Raw genomic sequence first — 25,228 nt, 5'->3', positions numbered from 1 at the left:
TTTTGTACTGAAAATGCATGGAATTAAGCAAGCAATCCTAAAAATAATTCATTACAATGAGTTTCAAGTTTCAATCATTGACGTGACTGACGTTAGTAGGTATGTTGTTTATAACATTCGCAGTGGTTTTGCAAGGAGTTATCATAGCAAGAAATAAAAATAGCAAGTGCTAATTTATTAAAATATTTATTTCGACAAAATAGCATGAGCGGCGCTATGACAAAATCGCAAGGGCTAAAAATGCACAGTACTGAAATTAGCGTCGTGAATAATACACAATTATATCTTAACAAAAGCTACGAGGCTAAAGACATGCATAAGAACCTAGCTCATCAATGGTACATTATAATAACAATAACAATTAACTTGTCGATAAATATTCGCAAATTCCTCTATAATGACGAACGACAAAAAGAATAGTGGAGTTTTATCAAACATTTTTATTACAAACCAACATTTATGACTGCAGTTAACAAATATTACATTTTTATATTTTTGCTATAAAATTACACCACAAAACATTTATTTAGAAAATCAAAACTGCATCTGCAAACTGCCAAAAAATAACGAAGAGCTAAATTGTGAACGTATTCAACATTTTTATTCTTACCTAAGATAGATAATACTGTTATTATAGTGCAAACTTTACAACGCAATAAGTAACGATATCACAACAAAAACATACGGTGTACTTTTTAGGAACTAAACTTTTAACAATATTGTTTTGAACACAAACTATTCTAGACTGTTCTTTAAGCCTGACGTTAGTTACAGAAAGAAAATAATACATAATTTTGCTCGCCAGGTTTGCATCAGCAAAACATGTAAGTCCTAAGTTCACCGACAATACGAATATACGTCCGTTTTTTTTTTCTTAAAACAACAGTTTACTGTGAAAATCATCATCATCATCATTACAGCTTTTTCATCGTCCCACTGCTGGGCACAGGCCTTCTCTCACACGGAGAAGGAAAAAAAATACTATTGAAACAAACAAAAATACTACTATAACAAAACAGTTTACTGTGAAAATTATAGAATTAAAATTAAAAGGAAACAGTTGTTTTAAGAAAATTCTGTTGGTGAACTTCAGCTTATAAATTTTAAACTCTTAAGAGTAAACAGTGGACACACCAGGTGCGATTACTTAGTTCTATGACATTGTTTTAACAATATGCTACATTGTGCTTAAGTAATATTTAAGCCGAACAGGCTTTAAGCCTGCTTAAAATAAACAAGATATAAAATATAAGGCATAAATCACAATAAAATTTCAAATAATTATATTTTTCAAAATAACTTCCTCTGAATAATTATATTATTTTGAGGAATTATAGTTATAAACATATTTTTTTACAGAAATCTTATTAATTACTAGCTTCTGCCCGCGACTTCGTACGCGGATCCTGTCCCTTATGCCAGCGACTATGGGGTCAGCAAAATCAAAGATCTGAATAGTCGCAATAGACGTGACCATAGGGATAAAAGTAGTGATTCTAATTAGACCGCATTTAAGTTGTGTGTGGCAAAAATATTACACGTAGGTATTATTTCGTAAAAAAACATTAAATAGATGACAAAGTCGTGGTGACTTAGTGGAATTCGTGGTGGTTTAGTGGGTAGAGAACCAATATCTCAAGTATGAGCGTGCGTCTTTGATTCCAGGTCTGGCAAGTGCCTGCCAATGCAACTTTTCTAAGTTCGTATGTACTTTCTACGTATATTTTGGATACCAATGACCGTTATTTGGAGGGGATGTTAAACTGTAGGTTCCGACTGTCATTGAACATTCTTGGCAGTCGTTATGGGTAGTCAGAAGCCAGTAAGTCTTACCAAGGGGTAACCGGGTTGTGGAGGTCAGATAGGCAGTCGCTCCTTGTAAAACACTGGTACTCAGTTGCATCGTGACTGGAAGTCGACCCTAACATAATTGGGACAAAGGCTCTTGAGATAATAACGACAATAATAATGAGATATATGCACCGCAAGACATCTGAGGCTGATGACGGGGAGTAGCGACCCCGCGGGGCTATATATACTGAGTTCTCCAGGGAGAGTATACTGTCCCCCATCTCCGGCCGGTCGGAGTGAACCATGACGGGGGTAGGTCTCACGCCTCTGGCTTGGCTTGGCCGTCCAGAGTGGAGTCGCTAGAGCAGGATTAGTGGCCCTGCTCGGAGGGTAGGTGCCTCATGGTAAGCACAGGGAGCGCGTAATCCGCGTTTAAAGTCCGCCGAGGTATCCTCACCCTTCAGCCGCTCATGTCCCTATTGCCCTCTTGTTGCTATTCAGTGACTGGTTACAGTAAGTGAGGTGGCGAGTCTCCACCTGCCGTTTTTACATGTACCTAATACATTGTCATCCACTAACATCCCATCAAAATAGCCCAAGTAGTTTTCCTCCATAGTTAGCAACAGTTTAGCACAGAACCGGGGATTGTCTTTTTTTTAACGACGTCCACCGGGGATTGTCCTTGGGTTCATTTCTATAGTGTATAAAGGGATAATCGTCGGTTTTGTGTCACCATTTCATTAAAGTTGTCTCAAAAGGGCTTCAGCGTGTTGGCTTCGACCCCACGTTTGCCTCCCAAAAATTTGGAACTCTGTAGTCCCGAGGTCTGGAAGAGATATACAAAATAATAATGAAGATAAAACGCAACAAAGTTAGAGAGTGGAGGCTCGTGACGCCACGTCTAGGTATGTAAAATTTGTACTAAGCAGTGACTTAACACGAAATTCAAGCGTTGTTGTATCTTCGTTATTATTTGTTTGTGAGAGAGAGAAAAGAAAAATGCGTGTCCATTATTTTAGGGTTATCTAAAAGACGGACTAATTACTTATTTTGATTCACTATACCTATTTCATAACATTCATTTCTATACATTTCAAGTGTAGTATTGCTCTTGAAGTTCCACATCAGGTGTTCCAGATCTTCGATGTTTACACGTCAATAGAGAGTGCTTATCAGATTGAACCACTTTTGCTAAAACGTCATATCTTTATAAGCTATAGTCTAGCTGGGCTCCTGGGTTTCCACATTAGGTGTTTTACATCTTCAATTTTTATAAGTCAACAGAGAGTGCTTATCAGATTGAACAACTTTTGCTAAAACGTCATACCTCTATATGCTATAGTCTAGCTGGGCCCCTGGAGTTCCACATCAGGTGTTTTAGATCTTCAATTTGTATAAGTCAATAGAAAGTGCTTATCAAATTGAACAACTTTTGCTAAAACGGCATACCTGTATATGGTACAGAGAAGCTGGGCTCTTGGGGTTCCACATCAGGTGTTCCAGATCTTAAAATTTATAATCTCAGCTGAAAATGCTCATCAAATGAAACAATTTTTGCCACGGCACCATATTTGTATCTCTTATAGTTTTATTGGTCTGTTGGAGTTCTGCATCAGGTCTTCAAGTTTCGAAGATAAATTATAGCCTATATGTTGACCAGGCCTAATACTGATACAACAAAGAAAAAATCATTGAAATCCGTTCAGTAGTTCGGAAGATTAGCGTGTACAAACAAACAGACATACAGACATACAGACAAACAGACAGAATTTTTTTTTTGGATTTGTGCTCCATTACTGTTTCTAAACCCCACCCAATTATTATTTTTTTAATATATTCAATGTACAGACACAGTTTTTTTACAGATTTATTATATGTATAGATTTTGCTGTTATAAATAAATATTGTATAGGTATCATTCTGAACTTTCTAAATTAGGACTCCAAATGGAGTTTGCACCTCGCCAACCCACTTAGAATTATTTAGACAGATATATTTATCAAAAGTATAAAATAACACTACTCTGCTTAGACAAACATCGACCACAATATGTACAGGATTTTTGGAAGTACAGCAAAGAAGACAAATTATAATTTGACGCAAATTCACAGTAAAATACATTACAACTATATTTATAATTTGCAATAAATATTAATATTAATTGTCATAGTCAATATCATCATCATCATCATCTCAGCCATAGGACGTCCACTGCTGAACATAGGCCTCCCCTATAGATCTCCACAGATACCTGTTGGAGGCGACCTGCAACCAGCGTCTTCCGGCGACCTTTATAAGGTTGTCTGTCCACCTTGTTGGTGGACGATATGGTGATGATAGTCAATATAATGTAAAATAATTGTGTGCAAGAACATACCTATAGTAGGAATCAGGCTTTGGGTAAGTTTATATAAGGCCATAATTTTGGTTCCTGCAATATTTTTACTTACATATAAGGTTGTAATTATTTGTCTATTTTTGGCACAAAACATCTGATCTTCTTTCAAAAGAATAGCTAAGAAGAATAGGAAGCTTCGATAAACATTCAATATATTGGAAGTAAAATAGTTACATCATAACTTTCATTTGTGGCTCTTTTGACAGTGGAAAGCAAATCTATTTTCCATTTCCCAATACACATAATATTCTTTACTGTTAATTATTTAAGATTTTTTTGCATAGCTTTAAGCAAACATAGCTTGTAAGCAATACCATAGTTATTTTATTGCTGATACACAAACCTAAGCACTAACATTTTTAACATTTTGGTATCAAAGAGATTTTTCCTTATAAATCCTCGTTTTTCTATAAAATTAAAAAGTAAAGGTCACATACTGGAGTAGCGGTCCTCGAAAGGATAAAGGCACGTTTTTAATGTGAACTGTAGATTAAAACTGCCGACCGCACATGCCGCAACTGTATTAAATCTGCTGCAGTTGTTCGTAATTACGTGAAACCGTTTTGAATCGAAGGGGGAGCAGCAAGTTCAGTCGCCCTTAGATATCGAATATTTTCATGCATTCGTTGCAAGTGCGGCCAACAGTTGCAGTCGGCAGCCAGCATTCAAAACGTGTAAAGTACTACAGATAGTGTCGAAGCAGCATATCAGTGGTATATGAAACGCCAACCAAGTTTAGTAAGCCTTTAAGGAGTAGGCCGGTTCCGCAAACAGAGACAACAATAAAACCATTAGCTACCTTGCCACTTATACAAATACAGTATAAACACACGCATGAATAGTAACTGCTAATATATCAGCACCCAATTTTGAGGATGATTGTAAGCTAAAAATATTGGCGTATGTAACAATAAAGAATAAGAAGTTTTATCTACATTTTGAGATATTAACAGCCAATTTTGGAGCCAGTTCTTCATTTCTTGGTTTGTTAAGTGACTGCCATTCAAACCTCTTATTAGGCATGCGTTCCTTAAAGTTTCCATGGGGAGGGAGTCTACTCCTCCTTCCCTGATGATCGCTTTGTCCATTTCCAACAGCAGAAAGGCCCGGTACTTCAATTTGTTCCTCCTGAATATGGTTTTTCTTAAACCATGCATTTTAAGTAGGTAACCCTGGAATTTTATTTTGAAATGATTAATAAAGGTTGTATTTTCATTTTACACATTATTTATATGTATATAAACGTAAGTTGAAAATAAGTTGCTGGGCAATGGAAGAAACTGTTACTCAAAAATGTTTTGTAACACCTATTATTATTTATTCGTTTGCTATGGCTGTCTAACTTATGGCACATTGTCGCAAACCCGCTATTTAAATTATTTCGCCTGGCATTTGCAGTCATAGAAACAAATGAATGCTCAGCTAAACACAAACACTTGAGGTTACTCTCTAAAGTTTTGATGAATGAGCAATTGAACAACTAATGATTTAGAATTTGCAGTGCACATTGTATTACAGTATTCCTAACAAGCACACAACATTAAATACACACTAAACAGTTGCTTTGAGTCACTGACATTTCGCAGGAGTTGATACAATGTATTTTTTATACAAAGACTTTTAGTAACAATGCACGCAGCAGGAAACAAGAAATAGCTTGAATATGTACAACATTGAATGAATGGTAAGAAACGGCAAGAATAAAAAGGTCCATAATGCCACAAAATTTCCAATGAAAACTGCCTTTCAGGATTGGTTATTAGACCAGGTTATTAAATATGGTTCAAATGAATAAATTGATAACTTGAACTGTAATGCAATAGAAGTTAATTCAATGTTTTTTTTACTTATTTAGAGCTCGTGGATATATGCTAGCATGGGACAATACAATAATGTCTGATGAATCATTCATACTCATCATCTCACTCATGCATCACTTTTAATGAACTGTCATAATGTATGATGCAATCTGTAAGAAAATTTTAAAACGCAAGCTATGACGTCATCGATTGGTCACGTAAAACTATGTATATGCTTATTTAGCTTATATATGAACAAAGTAAATGGAATCAATTATTATATCATAATGATAAATGATAGTGACATTTTCTAAGATGCTTTACCAAATGAATACAACAACAAAATATATTTTTTGACCTAGTCAACTAGCTATTGGCATGTTCATTCTGCAGACGGATGGCCATATAATCTGTATTATGTAATTTTATATGTATTTTACAGTAATTACAGTTAAGTGTCAACCTACATGCTAATGGCCAATCCCAATATTCTAAATATCTGTTGATTTGTACACTATGGATAAAATTTCGACATAGACCCAGACCATTTGACATTACTTATGTCAAATTCCTGTCTTGTAAGCAAAACAACTGTAGAATATTGGGAGTAGCCATTACAAAGCATTCTTAAATAAACAAATGAAACTCACCGCATGTGCATAGGTCAAGCTGCTTAATTGATAAGGTTCATTTACAAATAGTTCTTTGCAAGACAGAATATCCTCTGGTTTGGGATGGACCCCAGAACCTAGTAGTCCTACAATTCTCTTCCATTTTAACTTCAATTCTTTGTCCTTTATTGAATCTACTTTTGCTTGTAAGGCTCTGAAGACGGGTTTATTATTCCTAAGACGTTCTACCAAATCTTGTGTGGAGAATTCCAGTTTCTGCTGTATTGACCAGAAGTGGGAGCAAAGTAGAGATCTCGGTTTTAAGAAGCTGAAATGTATAAGAATTTTAGTTCAAGTTTTTATGAATTATATGGTTGAGTAAGTGAATCAGGATGAAAATTTGATTAGCATCATAAATATGATACAACTTGACTAACATTTCAGGATTTTATTTATTTATTAGAGGGTTTACCAACAGCTTCTGTGTAGATAAAGCTTAGAGTACAATTTTTGTTATGACTAGGATAAAGGACTTACACAGGATTAAAGTTTGAGTAAATACAAGAAGTAGGTACTTACGCCAAAGGAAAAATAACATAATTTCCAAAAGGTACGGCAGATAATATTAAAACTGGTGCTATTCTCCACATGTCTGATGGCATTTTTTGGAACAACTCAATATCTTGTCTGCTCATATTACTAAATCCTTGGTCTCTAGTAACTTTTATTCTTAAGGATATATATGTTTTAAGATCTCGTAGAAAGTCTTTGATTCCTACACTGAAGACTCTGTACATCTTTACGGCAGTAGGAAATCTATTTTCTAGGACTTTAGTGTAGTTCTTGACATAGTCGATATATCTCTGTACGACGTATGTGCGTAGTTTTTCTTTTTCGCTTTTTAACACTTTTGTGTGCTTCAATCTGTTTATTGTTAGACATCTGAAATTTTACAGAAATATTGTTGTTATAATGTCAGTCAAAGTTTATGCGTTATTCATGTTGGGAATAAAGTAATTTTCCTAACAGGACAAAAAGTAATGAAGTGTCTCTAATGTTTTAAGGTAAGTATTTAAGTGACAAAAGAATGTGAAACCAGGCATTCTATCCAATACTAATCCAAAATGAGGGCTTGTGTTTGCTAATAAATATAGAAGTGTCATTTCAAAGTCAGTACGTATTGTGAAGAATATTATAAGTTTTATGTGTTTCCATTACAAGAGATGCATAACCTTACAAATTGTCAGCTACAAGAACTGTAACATTGCCGATAAGTATACGGCCTTGTAAACATATTCGATGTAATATCCGCTAATAGATTACCTTCTAACACAAGAAAAGTTAAAAATAAAGCACTTTTGGCTACAAAGCATGTTGTTTACGACAATAAATTGCGTATTTACTAAAACGAACTTACTTGTACTTATTTAACTGCTGATGCTTCGTACTAAGGATAAAACTAGGGCGACTGTTCTGCACTAATGTGGTTGAAAGAGCCACAATTCGTTGTAAAGGCATCTTATATAGCAATAGAATTATTAGCAATTATTATATTCACAATTTTAAACGGATTTCTCTCTGTTAGACCCTTGTCAATTTGATTTGATTGATTGAGATTTTTATTGTCACTTTGACATTTATTTCATTCATTCGTTAAAAAAGGGTTGCTAGAATTAATAAACTATTTATGTTTTATGTCTTTGAGAATAATAAAGGTTAAGGTACAGCTTGGCAAAAAAGAGTCTGACGCGGTGACAGTTGGAACTAAAAATCAAAATCAAATAAAAATTGTTAACATTGTTAATACTGGACATTGAAGTATCCCAGGGACATCGCCTACTTAGGATTGAATATCTCCAAAAATAACAAATATCAAAATCTGTGAGTCGTAGTATTCCGGGTTGCCACAGGTGCGATAGTGCTAACCTCATTTATTCCACACTCTTTTTTGCCAAGCTGTATTAACAATTAAGGTCCGAATATATTACGAATAGAAAATTCATGGAAGGAGAAAACATGCTGCGCCGACTCCAAATAAAATTGGGATAAGGGCAGGAGGATGATGATTATGATATCTTTGAGAATAAAGCTGATAACAGACGCTTCATTTTCCACAGGTAAGCAGTTGAAAAGTGAAGCATTAACATTAACACTGATACTGATATCAGCATAAGGCAGATAGGTAGGTCAAATTTTAATAACGTAAGGTGCACATGACCAAAACGATCAGTTACAACTGAACTAACAAGGCGTTCGGGTTATTTGACTTTTGGTTTGACAATGAATGGACTGGGTCCAAAGAATCCATATGATTGTGGAGCCGGTCACATTCTTTTGTCCCCCGAGACCAGCATTTTGGCGACGCTAGTTTTTTAGGATATTTCTGTTATGACATTAGTTAGTTAGTTAGGTAAGTAATAATCACGTTTTGTAACTATTCTGATGACGCGGACGACTAAACTCAGTGACTCAAGAAACAGCAACAGTTTATACAACCTACTTACCTAAAGAGGAGAAAAGAGAACCTAATAACCCTATCTAAGAGGAGACGGGTTTTAAATGCCATTACTGGCTTGTTTGTAGAGACTTGTAGAACTCAACAGTTTGATTTGGCAGCAAGCACCCGCGCCAGTTATATGGTGGCTATGAGGATATGTCACGGTATGCCAATTATTGAATACTTTTAACCGACTTCTTTACTGATTATTCAAAGACGACTGGACCGATTTGATTTTATAAGTAGTCTGTACTTCCAAAAAAATGTAGGCATGTGTAGGGTAAAACAGTCATGGTAGAGAGTTAACCTGATGATGGAGACGAGAGAACGTCGAGGGAACCTTGCAACGGTATGTATTAGCTACCTCGTATTTGGGCTTATATTATTTGTAGTTAACAAGAACTTACCACTAATGTGGATAGTGATAACTATGCTAGTCACTGAAAAGCTGAAAATTAAAAGCAGAAATATGGAACCTATCAATGAGTCCGATTTTATCCATGTCCATAGGTCAAGCATGTAGCAACATTAAACTTTTATGTTCATTTCGGTCAGCTTAATCATTCATCAGTCTCTGCGTCTCGCTGCTGCGTCTTGAACTTACGAATGAGAATTTATGGACACGAATGGCGGGAACGTTTTAAAATTTTTAGTTATAGAGGAAGAAAAAACATTAAAAATAAAACTTCACGATGGAAGACGAACCAAAATGTATTTAATAAAAATATACCCAACGAATATATTTTTATTTTATCACTTAGACTTAAATTATTTACGCAACCTATAACGTTATTTTGATTAGGCACATAATTAGAGATTTTGAGTGAAAGGTAAATATGGAGATAAATTTAAATATCATGGCCCACTACATTTTACAGAAAAAAAGCTAATTAGGTATTGGTTTCTTTTTAAATATTGTTATCAAAATATTTTTATAAAGCATTATTTCTACGCTCTTCCTTTTGTATTTATCATCATTGACATATATTCTAAGCTCGATGATTTATCATAGACATTTTTTTATTATGACATGATTATGACAATAATGTGTTTTCCTCTGTCATGTGTTTATGGGTTGATACAATGGGAATGATATCAGGGGAAAAATAATAATTATGGAGGGCCTTAGTCGGTAATTTGTTATAATTAATACAAAATTATGCTAACAGGGTATTGTAAATAGTCCAAGAAAAATAATTTCTAGCGGTAAAACAAATTTTCAGATGTTGCCGATGCTGCAAGGCTCCTTGCGCGGGAGACTTCAAGAAAATAGCTGAACTTAAAAATTCTAAGATTGCCATTTATATTTACACAAATAAAGATGCGCAGGTAAGAGAATCTGTAGCGTTTCATACTTATCCTATTAGGTTTAGGTACTTGCTTTGTAGTTTTGTCAACTTTACAAAGCTTTGGTACCTCCCACATCATTGTAGCTATGCGCCTCCCAAAACTTAATTATCGAAAACGGTGATTGGTGCGTCGCTTGTCGGGAACAAATATTTATTTTCCGACGCATCCCGAGCCGGTAATGCAGTCGAAGCAGTACCGTCGGACGAGGCGCCCGCTGCGCTTTGGTGGCCAATTTTGGCAACGGAACGCGCGAACTTGTTAGATAAAATTAATATTCGCGGCGAGTTTTGCTAAAGTTTTGCCAGGAATGGAAAGGCCTGAATCCAACATTATTTCATTCATAGGAAAACATTTACATTTCGGTACATATCCCGATGAACTTCTTGCTGATATATGTCTAAGCATTTATTCTACGGAAGATATAATTTATGCTCGTAACATTGTGGTAGATGCTTTTGGAGAGGAGATCGACTACAGTAAGCCTCGACCAACAGAAACTCATGATATTCGCGAGGATTTGCACCACATTTTCTTTTATTTAAAGCTATTTCCTTGTGTTGTGGGTCAGGAGAAAGCTTATACAGAAGCAATTGAGAAGCGTGCCCTGTTGGTTCGTCTGGATGGCATGAGCCAGTTCGTCACTGGTTTATGTAGCGCATTAACTCTTTCCACTGAGAATACTCAAGGAGAAGCAGGCATGTCGTCAGAAAGTGATCCCCAGGCACAGACTTCTAGTCAAAGTGAAAATCAACCGAATGAGCAAAATATTGTTGCTCAACCCGATATTGAGCGACCTATCCTCGAGAGTCCAAACAATCTGGTACATCCTGTGCCTATTCCAACAAATGAAATGCCTCGTGGCCCAGCAGTACACGCCAATATAATTTATGGCCCTTCAGCCGAAATCAGGCTTGATGGGATTAGATTCGACGTGCCGATAAATGTGGACGGGATAGAAGTCCACATTCCTCCATTGGAATTACCCATCGTCCAAGAATCAGCAGAGCAAGTGCCCGATGTTGTACCCCGCACTTCAGTTACAGAAGAATCCGGTGCAAGCGCTGCGGTAGTTCCAGAGCCCGGTGCAAGCTCTGGAAGTGGCCAACCACCTAAGCTGCCCAATCTTGTACCAATCGTCACGTCTGAAGAAACGACGAATGTAAACGATCCGAGCGAGGACGGTTTGAGCAGCGTAAGCTCGGAGAGCACTTATACCTCCGATACCACCAGCGGCGATTGGATGGAAACTATACCATTGAGCCACCTGGCCCGTCACTGCGCCTCTCAGCGTAGTACTCCGAGTTCTGAACAAGCATCACTACCGGCTACACCACCCACTATTCAGGTGGTGCCGTCTGCGCCATCTGCGCCTAATGCGGCATCCGTAGCATCTGCGGCATCTGCGGCAGCCACGGCATCTGCGGCACCTACGGCATCTGCGGCATCTGTGACATCTACGACATCGGCGCCATCTGCGGTACCTTTGCCAACTGCGGTACTTGCGCCATCTGCGGTACTTGCGCCATCTGCGGCATCTGCGCCATCTGCGGTAACTGCGCCATCTGCGGTACCTGTGCCAACTGCGGCATTTGCGCCATCTGCGGCATCTGCGCCATCTGCGGTAACTGCACCATCTGCGGTATCTACGCTATCAGGCAAGAAAGACGCTGGCTCTCGTAAGCTTGGTTCGAAGCCGTCGAGCCCCAAAAGGCGCAAGCATGATCGTTCAAACTAAATGTTTGAAATAAAACAATAAATGTGTCAGTTTTTGATTCGTTGGTTGATTAGTCCATTTATATCTATGATTGTTTTCCAATCGTAAGTTTTTTTGGCATGTGATATCGTTCTGAAGTCAATTATGTAACGTTATGAAATTCTACAATATTTTTTTATGAATGTACTTGTCTACCTAATAAGTTAGAAAACCCTATTTATAACAATTTCCTGTAAAGTTCTAAAAACAGTCTAAAAACTTGAAGGAGAATTCAGATTCCATTTCAACCAGGTACTAAAGTGTTAACTGGGACTGCCAATATAAGATATTATCTTCGGCAATACAATAACAATATAAACAAATAATTGAATCAGAAATAGCATAACAATCAAAAAGATTGATTCTCCTTCGCTGTTCTCATACATATTTCGTAATATAAAATAGTCAAAAAAGATTGTATTAATATTATGTCAAAAAGACTGTCTCCGTAAATTTTTTGGACTGTTTACATTTCTGATAACTTTACACTTTTAATATTAGTTGTTATTAGGTACATATATTTCTCTTTTGGAAAAAATGTATTTACTTATACAAAATCCTATTTACATCCCCAATTCTAAGGTTTATGTAGACTTTATTTTAATCCTTGCGTAGTGAGTAGATATGTTCTTGATAATAACATTGCATATAATGGGAATGTTAGGTAATGAAGTTAGGATACGAGTGACGGAAAAGTATGTCTGTAGATTGTGAACCCACTGGGATCTGGATAGAATAGGTAATGATGACCGATGTGAAATGTTTCGAAGTTAATTTGCTGGTAAACTTGATGTTGTATTTAAGAAGATTTAAGAATTTTGAACATTTTTATCTTAAGCTCAATATTATATTCAACGAATAAATATTCGCCCACACCAATGGTGTTAATATAAGATGAATTTAAGTAGGTTATTATGATTCTGTAATCATGTTTGAATATTTTTATCAATGTTTTAATGCCCTTGCTATTGTTTTATGAAACTTTCCATAATGCAAAGCGGTTTGTAATGAGTTTGTCAAAGAGCTGAGCTATTGTCATATAAGTTGGCGTCTGCTATTTGCCTTTGCGAGTTAGTATTTACGAAGCTTATAAATTAGTTCCGAGTATTAGTAAGTTAAATATGTGTTTGCTTGCGTCTTAACGTAAACTTATTTTACTTATTTAAAAACGAGCCAGCCATATTTTTTTTTTTTCAAATTATTATGATGATGTCTTTGTTAGGATGTATTTAGTATCTAAGTAATATTTTAATCGATAATATAATTGGTTCGTGTAGGAACTAACAGTTGAATGAGTAGTGAAGATAAATAATAAATAAAAATCTAAAAAAAAAACATAAATAGTAAAAAAAAACAAAATATAAAAAATATAAAATTATATCGTTTAAACAGAAAATATATTAAAAAAAACATAAAATGAACATAAAGAACAAAAAAAAACATAAAATGTATAAAAAAACATAAAATAAAAAAAATCATAAAAAAATCATAAAAAAAAAGTTGTAGCTAGTAATTACATCTTGAAAGTAAGTATGATAACAATTTTAGGTAGTTTTAAACAATTAAATGTAACACAAAATAAATATTTAATTAGTTATCAATACTAATTAAGTATTTGTTTTGTGTATTCAGGTAGGTAGATGGATGTTTTGAAAATCTCTTTAAACAATACGAATTTTGAATCTCGATTTTAATAAAATAAATGTTTGAATTGAATTAGGATTAAGACAATCAAAACTGGCACATTTATTTTCATTAACATTTTAATCTTTTCTTCAATTATACTCATGAATGTTGTGTACTTGATGTGATTATATGATAAGAACCAAAATAGTGGTTTCATTTCAACAAACGTGTGATAATGCACCTTAAACAGCTTAGATAAAGCACATTATTAATTGCATATCACAATAGGAGGAATATAAACAGGTAGGTACTAGTAGTCGAGTTTCTGCTTTTTTTTCTTCGGTAAATAGGTAGTAAGTAGGTACACACTCTTGCTTTGGCGTGACGCACTGAGCGACTTATGAATTAGTAAATAGTCTTTGCAATTTTGTTTGGTTTTAAGTAATGGTTTACCGTAAGTATAAAACAATAAATTAGGAAAATAGTTAACAAATTCCTCTTATATAATGTGCCTAGGTATATATAGGTATGTATATCGTATATAATGGCTGCAGGGTAAAGAGAATGCTGTTGAAACTGTCAATACCTTCATCGTGCATAATACTGGGAGCAAGCAGATTGCGCGACCAGACTTCATGGCTGAACTTAGTAAGTATAAGATATCTGAGTACGTACGTATGATGGAGGATTTCCATAGAGATAACTAAAGGACAATGCCAGGGTGTGGGCTCAAAGTTTGCCCAGCAGTGGGAGTAGTTTCAGCTGGTTCCATAGTGCACTCTGAACACGAAATCCAAATATTTTTGAAATCGGTCCCAGAGGTCCCGAGAAAAACCGGTTCAAATGTTAAACTTGATCAGTCACTTTATAAAGTCCAAGCCATTTGCCCAGTAGTGGGAATGGTTAGAATAGGTTCTTTACTTCACTCTTAAGACGGAATCCAAATATTTTTGAAATCGGTCCCAGAGGTCCCGAGAAAAACCGGTTCAAATGGTCTCCATAGATAGTCACTTAACAAAGCCTGAGCCATTTGCCCAGTAGTGGGAATGGTTAGAATAGGTTCTTTACTTCACTGTTATCACGAAATCCAAATATTTTTGAAATCGGTCCCAGAGGTCCCGAGAAAAACCGGTTCAAATGTTAAACTTGATCAGTCACTTTATAAAGTCCAAGCCATTTGCCCAGTAGTGGGAATGGTTAGAATAGGTTCTTTACTTCACTCTTAAGACGGAATCCAAATATTTTTGAAATCGGTCCCAGAGGTCCCGAGAAAAACCGGTTCAAATGTTAAACTTGAACAGTCACTTTATAAAGCCCAAGCCATTTGCCCGGTAGTGGGAATGGTTAGAATAGGTTCTTTACTTCACTCTTAAGACGGAATCCAAATATTTTTGAAGTCGGTCCCAGAGGTCCCGAGAAAAACCGGTTCAAATGTTCTCCATAGATAGTCACTTAACAAAGCCTGAGCCATTTGCCCAGTAGTGAAAGTGGCCGAAATAGGTTCTTTGCTGCACTGTTAACACGAAATCCAAATATTTTGGAAATCGGTCCCAGAGGTCCCGAGAAAAACCGGTTCAAATGTTAAACTTGAACAGTCACTTTATAAAGCCCAAGCCATTTGCCCAGTAGTGGGAATGGTTAGAATAGGTTCTTTACTTCACTGTTGTCACGAAATCCAAATATTTTGGAAATCGGTCCCAGAGGTCCCGAGAAAATCCGGTTCAAATGTTAAACTTGAACAGTTACTTTATAAAGCCCAAGCCATTTGCCCAGTAGTGGGAATGGTTAGAATAGGTTCTTTACTTCACTCTTAAGACGGAATCCAAATATTTTGGAAATCGGTCCCAGAGGTCCCGAGAAAATCCGGTTCAAATGTTAAACTTGAACAGTTACTTTATAAAGCCCAAGCCATTTGCCCAGTAGTGGGAATGGTTAGAATAGGTTCTTTACTTCACTCTTAAGACGGAATCCAAATATTTTGGAAATCGGTCCCAGAGGTCCCGAGAAAACCCGGTTCTAATGTCCAACTTGAACAGTCAGTTTATGAAGCCCAAGCCATTTGCCCAGTAGTGGGAATGATTAAAATAGGTTTTTTACTTCACTCTTAAGACGGAATCCAAATATTTTTGAAATCGGTCCCAGAGGTCCCGAGAAAAACCAGTTCTAATGTTAGCCAGCCATTGTTAGCAAGCCATTTTAAGCAGCCACAAACCTAACAACCTCTTTTCTTGAAATAACATTCAGATAGATAGTGGTTTCACTGTTAACAGGTTAAAAAAAAAAAAAACAGAAATAGACGTTTAAAGGTAATTGTTGTTTCTCTTGCTTTTCAGTCTCTATCTACCACAATCAGTCCTAAGTTCGAGTAGCGTCATGCAATTAATATCCTTAATGGCAATGGAAAAACCTTATCAAGACGAATAAAATAAGCTCAAACACGAGGTAGTAAATAGATACCGTTGAGGAGTTCCCTAGTCTCACTGTTGTCTCCATCGTCAGGTCAGGTCTTAACCTCCACAGTTTTGTGGTGTCGGAGACATATACCCGATTGACAAGTTTTTATTCGATATGTGCTTACAATTTCCGAGAGTTCCATAATGTTTTAAGGTTTCTATCACCAGACCCTGGACCCTGGAACTATTTGGAAAGTAAATCCTTTTAAACAATAAAATGATTGTTTAAATCGGTTGGTAAACGACGGAGTTATGCACGTACTTACGTAAAAAGAATACAAACGAACTGAGAAACTCCTCCATTTTTTGAAGTCGGTAAAAAAAAATCTCGTTCAATACCTCGTATTTGTCGATTAATATTATAATGCATTTCAATTAAGGTAATAAAAGTGGAATAGTTAAGAGTTCGTAAGCATATTTTTCGTAGTATTGAATAAGAGTCAAACCAGTTTTTCTCAGCACTCCTGGGATAGATTTCGAAATATTTCGGTCTGGGACCTATTATAAGCCTATGGAACATAATACACTATGCAGTTACTGTGGGCAACTCTTGAGCCCAACTTCCATACAAAGAATAGCATTGTCCTTTCTTTGGTTGAGGCCTACGTTCAGCATCATATTCCGAGCCTTTTCCCAACTATCTTGGGGTCGGCTTCCAGTATAACCGGAAGTAGCTGAGTACCAGTGCTTTACAAGGAGCGACCCTATCTGACCTTCTCAACCCAGTCACCCAGGCAACCCAATATTCCTTGTTAAGACTGGTGTCCGACTCACTGGCTTCTGACTACTCTGATGAACAAAATTTTGATGCACGTAAGACATTTCAGTTAAGTCTGTTAATTTTGGCTTTGTCAGTTTTAAGCATACTTTGATAGATAGATAAAAATATAAGGAACTTGCCAAAATAATTTAAATACAGCACCAAAATTTAGAAGCAACTGCTTTGTGAAATCAATATTTCTATTTCGTAAGTATAAAACAACCTTTATGCTTCGAGATGAGATCTGTTTTGTAATATTGTGGTTTCCTGAATTTATGTCGGCAAAAACGTTGAATGCAATAGGAGGAAATTGGGATAGTACTCGAATTTTACTCAGGTATATGCTGTTTAGCTACGTATTTTGCTCGCACGAACATAATATCAGTTCAGTGTTTGTTTGTTATAAGCAACAAGCTTTCGCTCGCAGTTTCACTTGCGTCGCGAGATAACCGCTACCCGTAGCCGGATGGTTACAATAATTATGTCCTATGTCCGTCCCCAGGGTCTGAGCTCTAATTTTCCATCTTAATCGGTCCAGTCCAGACGTTCACGCGCGGTGGCGTGATCAAGGGATATAGGGATTCATTTATATATAAATATAGATTAAATTTTTAAGTTTTGAATACGTTTCTATTTAACAGAACGAACGAGGTCAGAATGTGGCCAGTGCAGAGAAATAGTAGATGGAATACATAAATTGTTGGAAGAAATGAAACACATAAAGGGGAATGAAGTGTTAGGGATTTGTGAGCACTGTAGGCTAGCAAAGTTTTTTAAAACGCCATGTGAAAAATGTAACTATGCAGTTAGTAGGTTTATTTCTATCAATCAGAAAAGACAGGAAGAGTTACAACAACGTAGTAAAATGTGGCTTTGTAAAGTAAAGTGCTTGTTACAATCAATACTTGCCGGCAATAAGAATGTGGTTACTCACGGAGTGATAGACCCAGAATTCGAGAGAATCCTACGCGAATGTAAGTTACGATTAGAAGAAAGACAACCGGATATTGATACCTTTCCAAAGTTAGATCAAAAGGAAGTGGCCGAATTGTCAAGAAGCAAGGAATTACTTGAAGATTTAATTTCAGATGTTATAGTTAAGGATGAGAGTGCCCGATTTACTTCCGAAACTAGTCTCTACCCGTCTCCGTCAAAAGAAATGTGTTTGTGCAAATTCATAAAAAAGGGTCATCATGAAGGTAAACTTTCACATGGAACGATGCTATCTGGAAAACCAAAAGAAAGCCGTCATAGGTTACTTAGCTATCAAGAATATTGTAACAGCCTAATTAAAAGATTATTAGACCTAAGTAAAGCTTTGCAACAAGGAGTCCCTGTGAATAAAAGAGTGGTAAAAGCGATCCTTGAGACTTTAAATGAAGTTGGGAGTAAAGGACTAAAGCCGAATATAGTAGCAAAACTAATACAACAACTGAGAGACTTACATAGTGCTCTGCCTCACGATATTTCAAAAGAACTAAGTAAAGATGGAATTCAAGATCTGATCAATGATTTACAAAACTTACAAATTAAAAGTAGTAGTAAATTACAAAGCGATGACGATCTTAAAAAAAGCCTATATGAAAAATTATTAGAACTAAAAAAGGCTTTACCTCGAGAAGTTCAGGATAATAAACAATTGAATCAAGAGATTCATGAGTCTTTAAATGAAGTTATGAGAAAAGGACTAACAATAAAAGTACTTGCAAAACTAATAAAAGAACTGAGAGACCTACATAATATTCTCCCTCAAGATATTTATAAATCTGTGAGTAAAGAAGGTGTCAAAGAATTGATCGATGACTTAAACGACTTTCTAGTAATAGCAGCATCCAAAAATGTAAATAAAGACATGCTAGAATTACTAGTTGACGTAAGTGATATGGTAAACAAAGAATTACATAAGAAAATAAATGAACACCCCAGAAAAGGCTTACACAAACCATATAGGTCTTATGATATAAAAGCAAAATCGGAAATAATACCTGAAGGGCCAAAGAAAGACGAAGCAGAAAAAACTCAAATTTTACCGTCTGTTCAAAGTGAAAAGACTATGGAAGGTTTTCCAAAAGTTGAAAGTAAATATAGTGTCCGTGGTTTACCAAGTTTAGTTAAAGCTTCCAGTGGACAGAGGGAGGATCAAGCACAGGATATTTTAAAACAGCAAAGTATAGATGATAAGCACGAATTATCACAAGATATAAGCAAGAAAAGTATGTTAGGTTTAACCAAGAGTCAACAGAGCGCTCAAGGAATAAAGAGCGGACAAAGTAAAGTTGATACCCACGATGTCTTGAAAACTCAGAGTGAAAAGAGTTTGAGCAAAAAAAGTATGCAAAGTTTAACTAAAGTTCAAAGTAAACAAAGCACTCGTGGCCTATCTAAAGCACAAAGTGAAGCCGATACCCGTGATAGTTTGGAACCTAAAAGTGCACAGGACTTATCTAAAGGTCTGAGCAAGAAAAGTATGCAACGATTGACCAAGGCTCAAAGTAAACAAAGCACTCTTGTTTTGCCTGGAGAAGAAAGTAAAGTTGGTGCCGATGTTGGCTTGAAAACTCAAAGTAAAGACTTATCTCGAGATATGAGCAAGAAAAGTATGCAACGATTGACCAAGGCTCAAAGTAAACAAAGCACTCTTGTTTTACCTGGAGAAGAAAGTAAAGTTGGTGCCGATGTTGGCTTGAAAACTCAAAGTAAAGACTTATCTCGAGATATGAAAAGTATGCAGGTTATGTCTAAAGTTCAAAGTGAAGACACTAAAGATGAAGAGCGAGAATTGCCTAAAGCAGAAAGTAAGAAAAGTGTGCAAGGCTTACTTAAATCCCAAAGTAAACTGAGTGCCCTTAAATTACCCAGAGTACAAAGTGAACATGGTAGTGTCAGTGATAAAGCAAAAGATGGAGAGCGAGAATCAACTAAAGGTGAAAGTATAAAAAGTATGACAGGCTTACTTAAAGCTGAGAGTAGAGTTAGCACTCATAGCTTGCCTTTAGTGCAGAGTCAACAAGAACTGGTCGAAAGACCGAAGCTATCAAAACTAGTCATGAAAAGTATTTTAGGTTTACCTGTATCCCCCGAAGAAAGTCAAGTTCTTTTGCCAGGCCCTGAAGAAGGAGATTCTTCAACTCTAATAAAAGATGATGAGCAAATCCTGGCAGGTGTTCAAAGTAAAGATGATGCTCATGATTTATCTAAAGTTTCGAAAAAGGACCTAGCTCAAGATTCTCAAAAAAAAGGAATAAGGGAGAAAGATTTGCAAAAACCCTCTCAAAAAGAATTGAAGCAGGGCGCAACTGCTGATGAACAAGTAGCAAAAAAAAGTCAAATCAAATTGACTCCTAGCAAAACTCAGGAAAAAATGGAAGCAGAATCTTCTAAGTCAGATACATCATCAATTGAGGCAACTATTGGACTTGTGCAAAAATTATCTGATCTCCATCAGGCTTTGGCTAGTAGAGCTTTAGATAAAAATCTGGTAGAGGAATTGGCCAAAAATATTAATGAGGCCTTAGGGGGAGCATCTCCAGATTTGTTAAACAATATAATACAAGAACTGACAAACCTATGTCAACCAGTTATGGAAGGAATATCAGACACTTCTAACATGAAAAAGGTACAAAAATTGATCGAAAATGCACGTAAAACATTAAGCCAAGGACTGAGTGAAGACGAAAACAAAAAAGCTCTTAAGAACTTACTCAACAACCTAAATACTACGCTCGTTGTAGATAAAAAAGACAAAAAAACATTAGCCAAAGATTTAAAACAAGTGACACCAAAAGACAGTTCACGATACTTAAAACCTCCATCTAAAAAAGATCTAAGGACGATAAGAGCTTTGGCTGCGAAAGAAGCAAAAAAGCAAGAAGAAATTATTGACACAGGTGCTGAGAAATCTGCACCAGATGATATCAGTCCTAAAAAAGAACTGCAAACGAAGAAAGGCCCTGAAACTGGTACTGCAAAAGTAGTGCCAACAGACAAAACACCTGAAAAACCGATTAAAAAATCCAAGGAGGGAGACAAAACACCTGAAAAACCGATAAAAAAATCCCAGGAGGGAGACAAAACACCTGAAAAAACGATAAAAAAATCCCAGGAGGGAGACAAAACACCTGAAAAACCGGTTAAAAAATCCCAGGAGGGAGACAAAACACCTGAAAAACCGGTTAAAAAATCCCAGGAGGGAGACAAAACACCTGAAAAACCGAAAAAAAAATCCCAAGAGGGAGACAAAACAACTCAAAAAACAAGGTTAGAACTAGCCAGTAAGAAAGCGACTCAATTCAAATTTGGAGATGACGACGACTCTCTTGGGACTACTGAAAAAGAATTAAAAGACAAATCTCCGAAAGAAGCAAAGTCAAAACAGCCCAAGGAGGAAGACTCACAAAAAGCAGAATCAGACGGTAAAAAAAAGAAGAGTAAACACATGGGAGGTGACGATGATAGTAAACACATGAAAGACAAGCCAAAAAAAACAACGGAAGGAGAGAGAAAACCAGGAAAAACTAGGATGGAATTAGCTAGTAAGAAAGGAATACAATACAAATTTGGAAGTGACGATGATTCTCTTGGTTCTATAATGAGTGAGCAAGAATGGGAAAAGAAAGGCCAAAAAGAAGCAACATCAAAAAAAAGTAAAGAAAATCTATCACCAAAGAAGGAATCAAAAAAGAGGGCATTAAAAAGTAAATCACAAGATAAGGCATCTACAGTGGAGCTAAAAAAACCAAAGCAAATGTCCGAATCTGCACTGCGTAGGTTATTGAGTAGTAACAGACTCAATGCAGCAAGGTATGCAGAGTACAAGGAGAAACAACGTCTGAAGGAAAAGGAAATGGAGAGGAGACGCTTAAGAGAATTGCAATTAAAAAATATGCCTCCAGTGATACCAAAAGTTATAACGCCACCAGTCACTCCCGAGTCATCGTCTACTATACTCGAGTGTGACGTGAAGCGAGTTAAACATCCCAGTTCAATGATAAAAGGAAACGCAATTGTACGGTACAATCCTCGATATAAAGAACATAAAGACACACAAAAAGAAATTAAACCTCTGATTTTTAAATCGGATTTTAATATCGGATCAGACGACCTTCGTACTACTAAAAAAACAGAATTTGAACCAGGTATAGATTACGAGGTACGAGAATTTTATATCAATAAGATTGATTCTGTACGCGCCTCTGATAAAATTTTTGCTTTATCAATTGAATTACTAAATATTTTCAGGCTATGTTTAGAGACGGTGTAATAAGATATAAATTATCTAGTAGAGAGTTTATTGATAACGGGTGGACACAGCTACCGACGAAGAAGATAATGAGAAGGGTATGTATGTTACGTTACGAGTAATACACAGTTAACCTTTCGCCTTTCTCATAGCGTGAACGTAAACGAACGAAATACATCGAAATGAACCTACAGTCTCCAATAACTCGATCAAATGTTGGTGCTTATTTCATCAATACAATGTTTTATCTTTTTGTTGCTAAAAACTTTACCCCTCATTTGTATAAAACTTCTTATTGCCTGCAATGAGAAGGGGAACAGAAAGAGTCTGTTTATTTAATCTCACTGTTCCACACGCTTCCCCAGGAAACTACTTCCCGGGATAAAAAGTAGCCTGTGACCTTTCTCAGTCTCTGGACTTGTCTGTTTATCAACCATTTATGTCAGTTCAGTGATTTTGCCGTGAGATCCGAACAAACAGAGTTAATTTGGCAAAATGGTAATTAGTACATTTTCAGTTTTACCTTACCCAGATGAATGTATATAAAATGAAACCGGCTTTTCCGAAACATGATTGGTTCGAGTTGCACAAGCATGATGAAGAGCTCTTCTACGACAGTGGGCAAAGACTTGCCCTCATTGACGCTAACGGCCGAGGCCATTGGTTTTATAAGAACGGCACAGTTGCTTTGGATTACTACAATGCTAAAGGTTTGTGCTATCTTCAGTCATACTAATTTGATACACAAAATATACAAATAAATCAAAATTATCTGTAAATTTCAAATTTTACACACCGCTGCTAATTAAAAGAACGTACATGTTATGAGATTAAATGCCATTGATGAGATTTGAATTTTTCAGTTAAAGATTTCAGAACAGACACTTTCGGATAAAACACTTTCTGCCTTCGATTCTTTTGACGACGCTTTCGGCTGGGATAATGTGCGTTCACGTACAAATAATGATTTCATCATCCCTACCTACCCCTACCCCTTCCTACCATACTACTGCCCTAGCCTTTTCCCTACTACTTTCGGCTTTCAATTAAACCGGATGGAGCTGAGTAACACACAAGAAGCTGACCTCAGCAAACCAGTTACCCAGAGCTACCCAATACCCCTTGGTAAGACTAGTTATCAGATTTTCTGGCTTCTCACTAACAGTAACGACTGCCAAAGATGTTCAAATGAAAGCCGGGATCTACAGATTATCATGCCGTCTGAAACCCGGTCATTTGTGTCCAACATATTCTTAGAAAGTACATCCAAACTTAGAAAAGTTGCATTGGTACTTGCTTGACCTGAAATGCAACCCACGCTCACACTAAAGAGGTTGGTTCTTAACCCAACAAAGAATGATTTAGTTTACGTAATGATTTCAGAATCGAATATAGGGCAAAGGTATGTGGTGTACAGCACTGGAACGGAATTCGAGGCCACCGGCAAGCTTCAACCTCGCACCATATTAGCATTATTCGATGTACTTGGAAATGGTGTTGTTTATGACCATCACGGTAACGTCAGGTGCGCATTTACCTTGCAGCTTGTATGAGTATAATATCACTGTTAAACAATGATGAAACCAATGTATGTCATATGAAAATTTTTCAAGAGAACTGTTTTGGTATTGTGGCTCACAAATTCAACTTTAACAAAAAATATTTAAGAAACAAAACTGTAACAAAAATAATTGTACAACGTATTTACTTTTATTACATTATTTACCTTATTTATTTATTGCTTTAACAGACTGAAATACAACCAAACTGAAGGCTTACTCGTAGACTCAAAAGTTGGTCCACCGGGCAAATGGAAATGGCACTCTTTGAACGACCCGCCTGTCTTACAACAGGTATTCATCGATCAAAAAGAGCGCGACCGTCGACTGGAGCGCGCGACACAACTCGAAAGGGCTCAAGAGGGGTTCGATTATGAAAAGAACGTCGATCCCGAAATGGTCGCGATAGAACTGGATAATTTCGCCAAAGAGAAAAAACATAGTCTAAGAAAAAAATTCAAACCATTCAAGATTAGGATGAAAGCTGTAAAACTTAACAATTTTTTCTCGTTGAAAATTCTGGATCAGGGGTCCATCACGTTGTTCTTTAGGGACGGAGCGACGAGTCTCAAATTGCACTTGGGCATGCATATAGTCAGTAACGAGATTATCGATACCGACACTTCGGAAATAACAGATGTATCAACTCCTTATGACAAACGTCCAGCAAAAACTGAAAGTTTAGAAAATATTTATCAGATTCTACAATGTGTGAGGACGGGGAAGATGCATCCACCGTTGGAGCTCACTGTTGGCTCCATGTGATAAGTATAATACCTATTAGTTATGCTAGCATTTTTATTTTAAGTGTTTTTTTTTTGCTTACGAGTTTAACTTTAATTTGGTACGTATGAATTTATTAGTATGATTTAATGTAGTTTTAATATGAATTAATTTTATAGTGTATGTACTTGATGTTTACGAATAAAACGGTATATTTGTTTGTACTGCATTATTATTTTATGCAATTAATAGTCTAGTAGGTTAGCATTAAACAGTGGCAAGTGCTTTTAAAAATAAAAATCATTTTAAGTAAGTTTTTAGGAGTATAGTGTTAAAGTTCTGTACAGAGTTTTAATAAAGTAGACAATAGAAGCATGGCAAGGGTGCGTAGGTCGCTAACTAATTCCCACATAGGGGATGAACTAATCATATTATCTGCCTGAAGGGATACGATCAGGGTGTTCAGATTGGAAAGATAATTATACGTTGCATGCCAAATTCTTAATACACAATGTGAACTTTAACTTTAATGGCCTTACTACAAAAACTTTAAACCCTGTTTTACACTTGTCTAATAAAATTTTGGCTGCAAAATGAACCATATGTCAACGTCATAATTTGACATTTTTTTAGACAAGGCATAAACTGACGTTTAAAAGTTTTTGTGGT

At 36.3% G+C, this 25,228-nt stretch overlaps 2 protein-coding genes across 2 annotated transcripts; one reads left to right on the top strand and one right to left on the bottom strand.

Annotated features, from left to right (window-relative positions):
* Nucleotides 1-3,781: 3,781 nt before the first annotated feature.
* Nucleotides 3,782-8,210, bottom strand: LOC124645374 (LETM1 domain-containing protein 1). The gene is made up of 4 exons (XM_047185177.1): nt 8,017-8,210; nt 7,179-7,541; nt 6,639-6,927; nt 3,782-5,361 (listed from the first exon to the last, which is right to left on the bottom strand). The coding sequence occupies exons 1-4, from the start codon at nt 8,115-8,117 to the stop codon at nt 5,038-5,040; spliced, it is 1,077 nt and encodes a 358-aa protein (XP_047041133.1). The 5' UTR covers nt 8,118-8,210; the 3' UTR covers nt 3,782-5,037.
* A 2,001-nt stretch (nt 8,211-10,211) lies between these two features.
* LOC124645088 lies at nt 10,212-24,601 on the top strand. The gene is made up of 8 exons (XM_047184830.1): nt 10,212-10,228; nt 10,320-10,425; nt 14,380-14,473; nt 17,680-22,187; nt 22,277-22,375; nt 22,810-22,987; nt 23,661-23,802; nt 24,028-24,601. The coding sequence occupies exons 1-8, from the start codon at nt 10,212-10,214 to the stop codon at nt 24,599-24,601; spliced, it is 5,718 nt and encodes a 1,905-aa protein (XP_047040786.1).
* Nucleotides 24,602-25,228: the final 627 nt, after the last annotated feature.

The sequence above is a fragment of the Helicoverpa zea genome, chromosome 31 (assembly GCF_022581195.2).
Source record: "Helicoverpa zea isolate HzStark_Cry1AcR chromosome 31, ilHelZeax1.1, whole genome shotgun sequence".
NCBI classification, from domain to species: Eukaryota; Metazoa; Arthropoda; class Insecta; order Lepidoptera; family Noctuidae; genus Helicoverpa; species Helicoverpa zea.
The sequence above is the reverse complement of the archived record's forward strand: the minus strand, read 5'-3'. Positions and strand labels throughout refer to the sequence as shown.

Bases quoted from the DNA above. Each gene is read 5' to 3' on its own strand.
- LOC124645374 (XM_047185177.1), bottom strand. From the start codon at position 8,117: ATGCCTTTACAACGAATTGTGGCTCTTTCAACCACATTAGTGCAGAAC. The intron at 6,928-7,178 runs GTAAGTACCTAC...TATACATTTCAG, and splicing joins TATGTTATTTTTCCTTTGGC to CTTCTTAAAACCGAGATCTC. The intron at 5,362-6,638 runs GTGAGTTTCATT...ATAAAATTCCAG, and splicing joins GCTTGACCTATGCACATGCG to GGTTACCTACTTAAAATGCA.
- LOC124645088 (XM_047184830.1), top strand. The intron at 10,426-14,379 runs GTAAGAGAATCT...TAATGGCTGCAG, and splicing joins ACACAAATAAAGATGCGCAG to GGTAAAGAGAATGCTGTTGA. The intron at 22,988-23,660 runs GTTTGTGCTATC...TAATGATTTCAG, and splicing joins GGATTACTACAATGCTAAAG to AATCGAATATAGGGCAAAGG.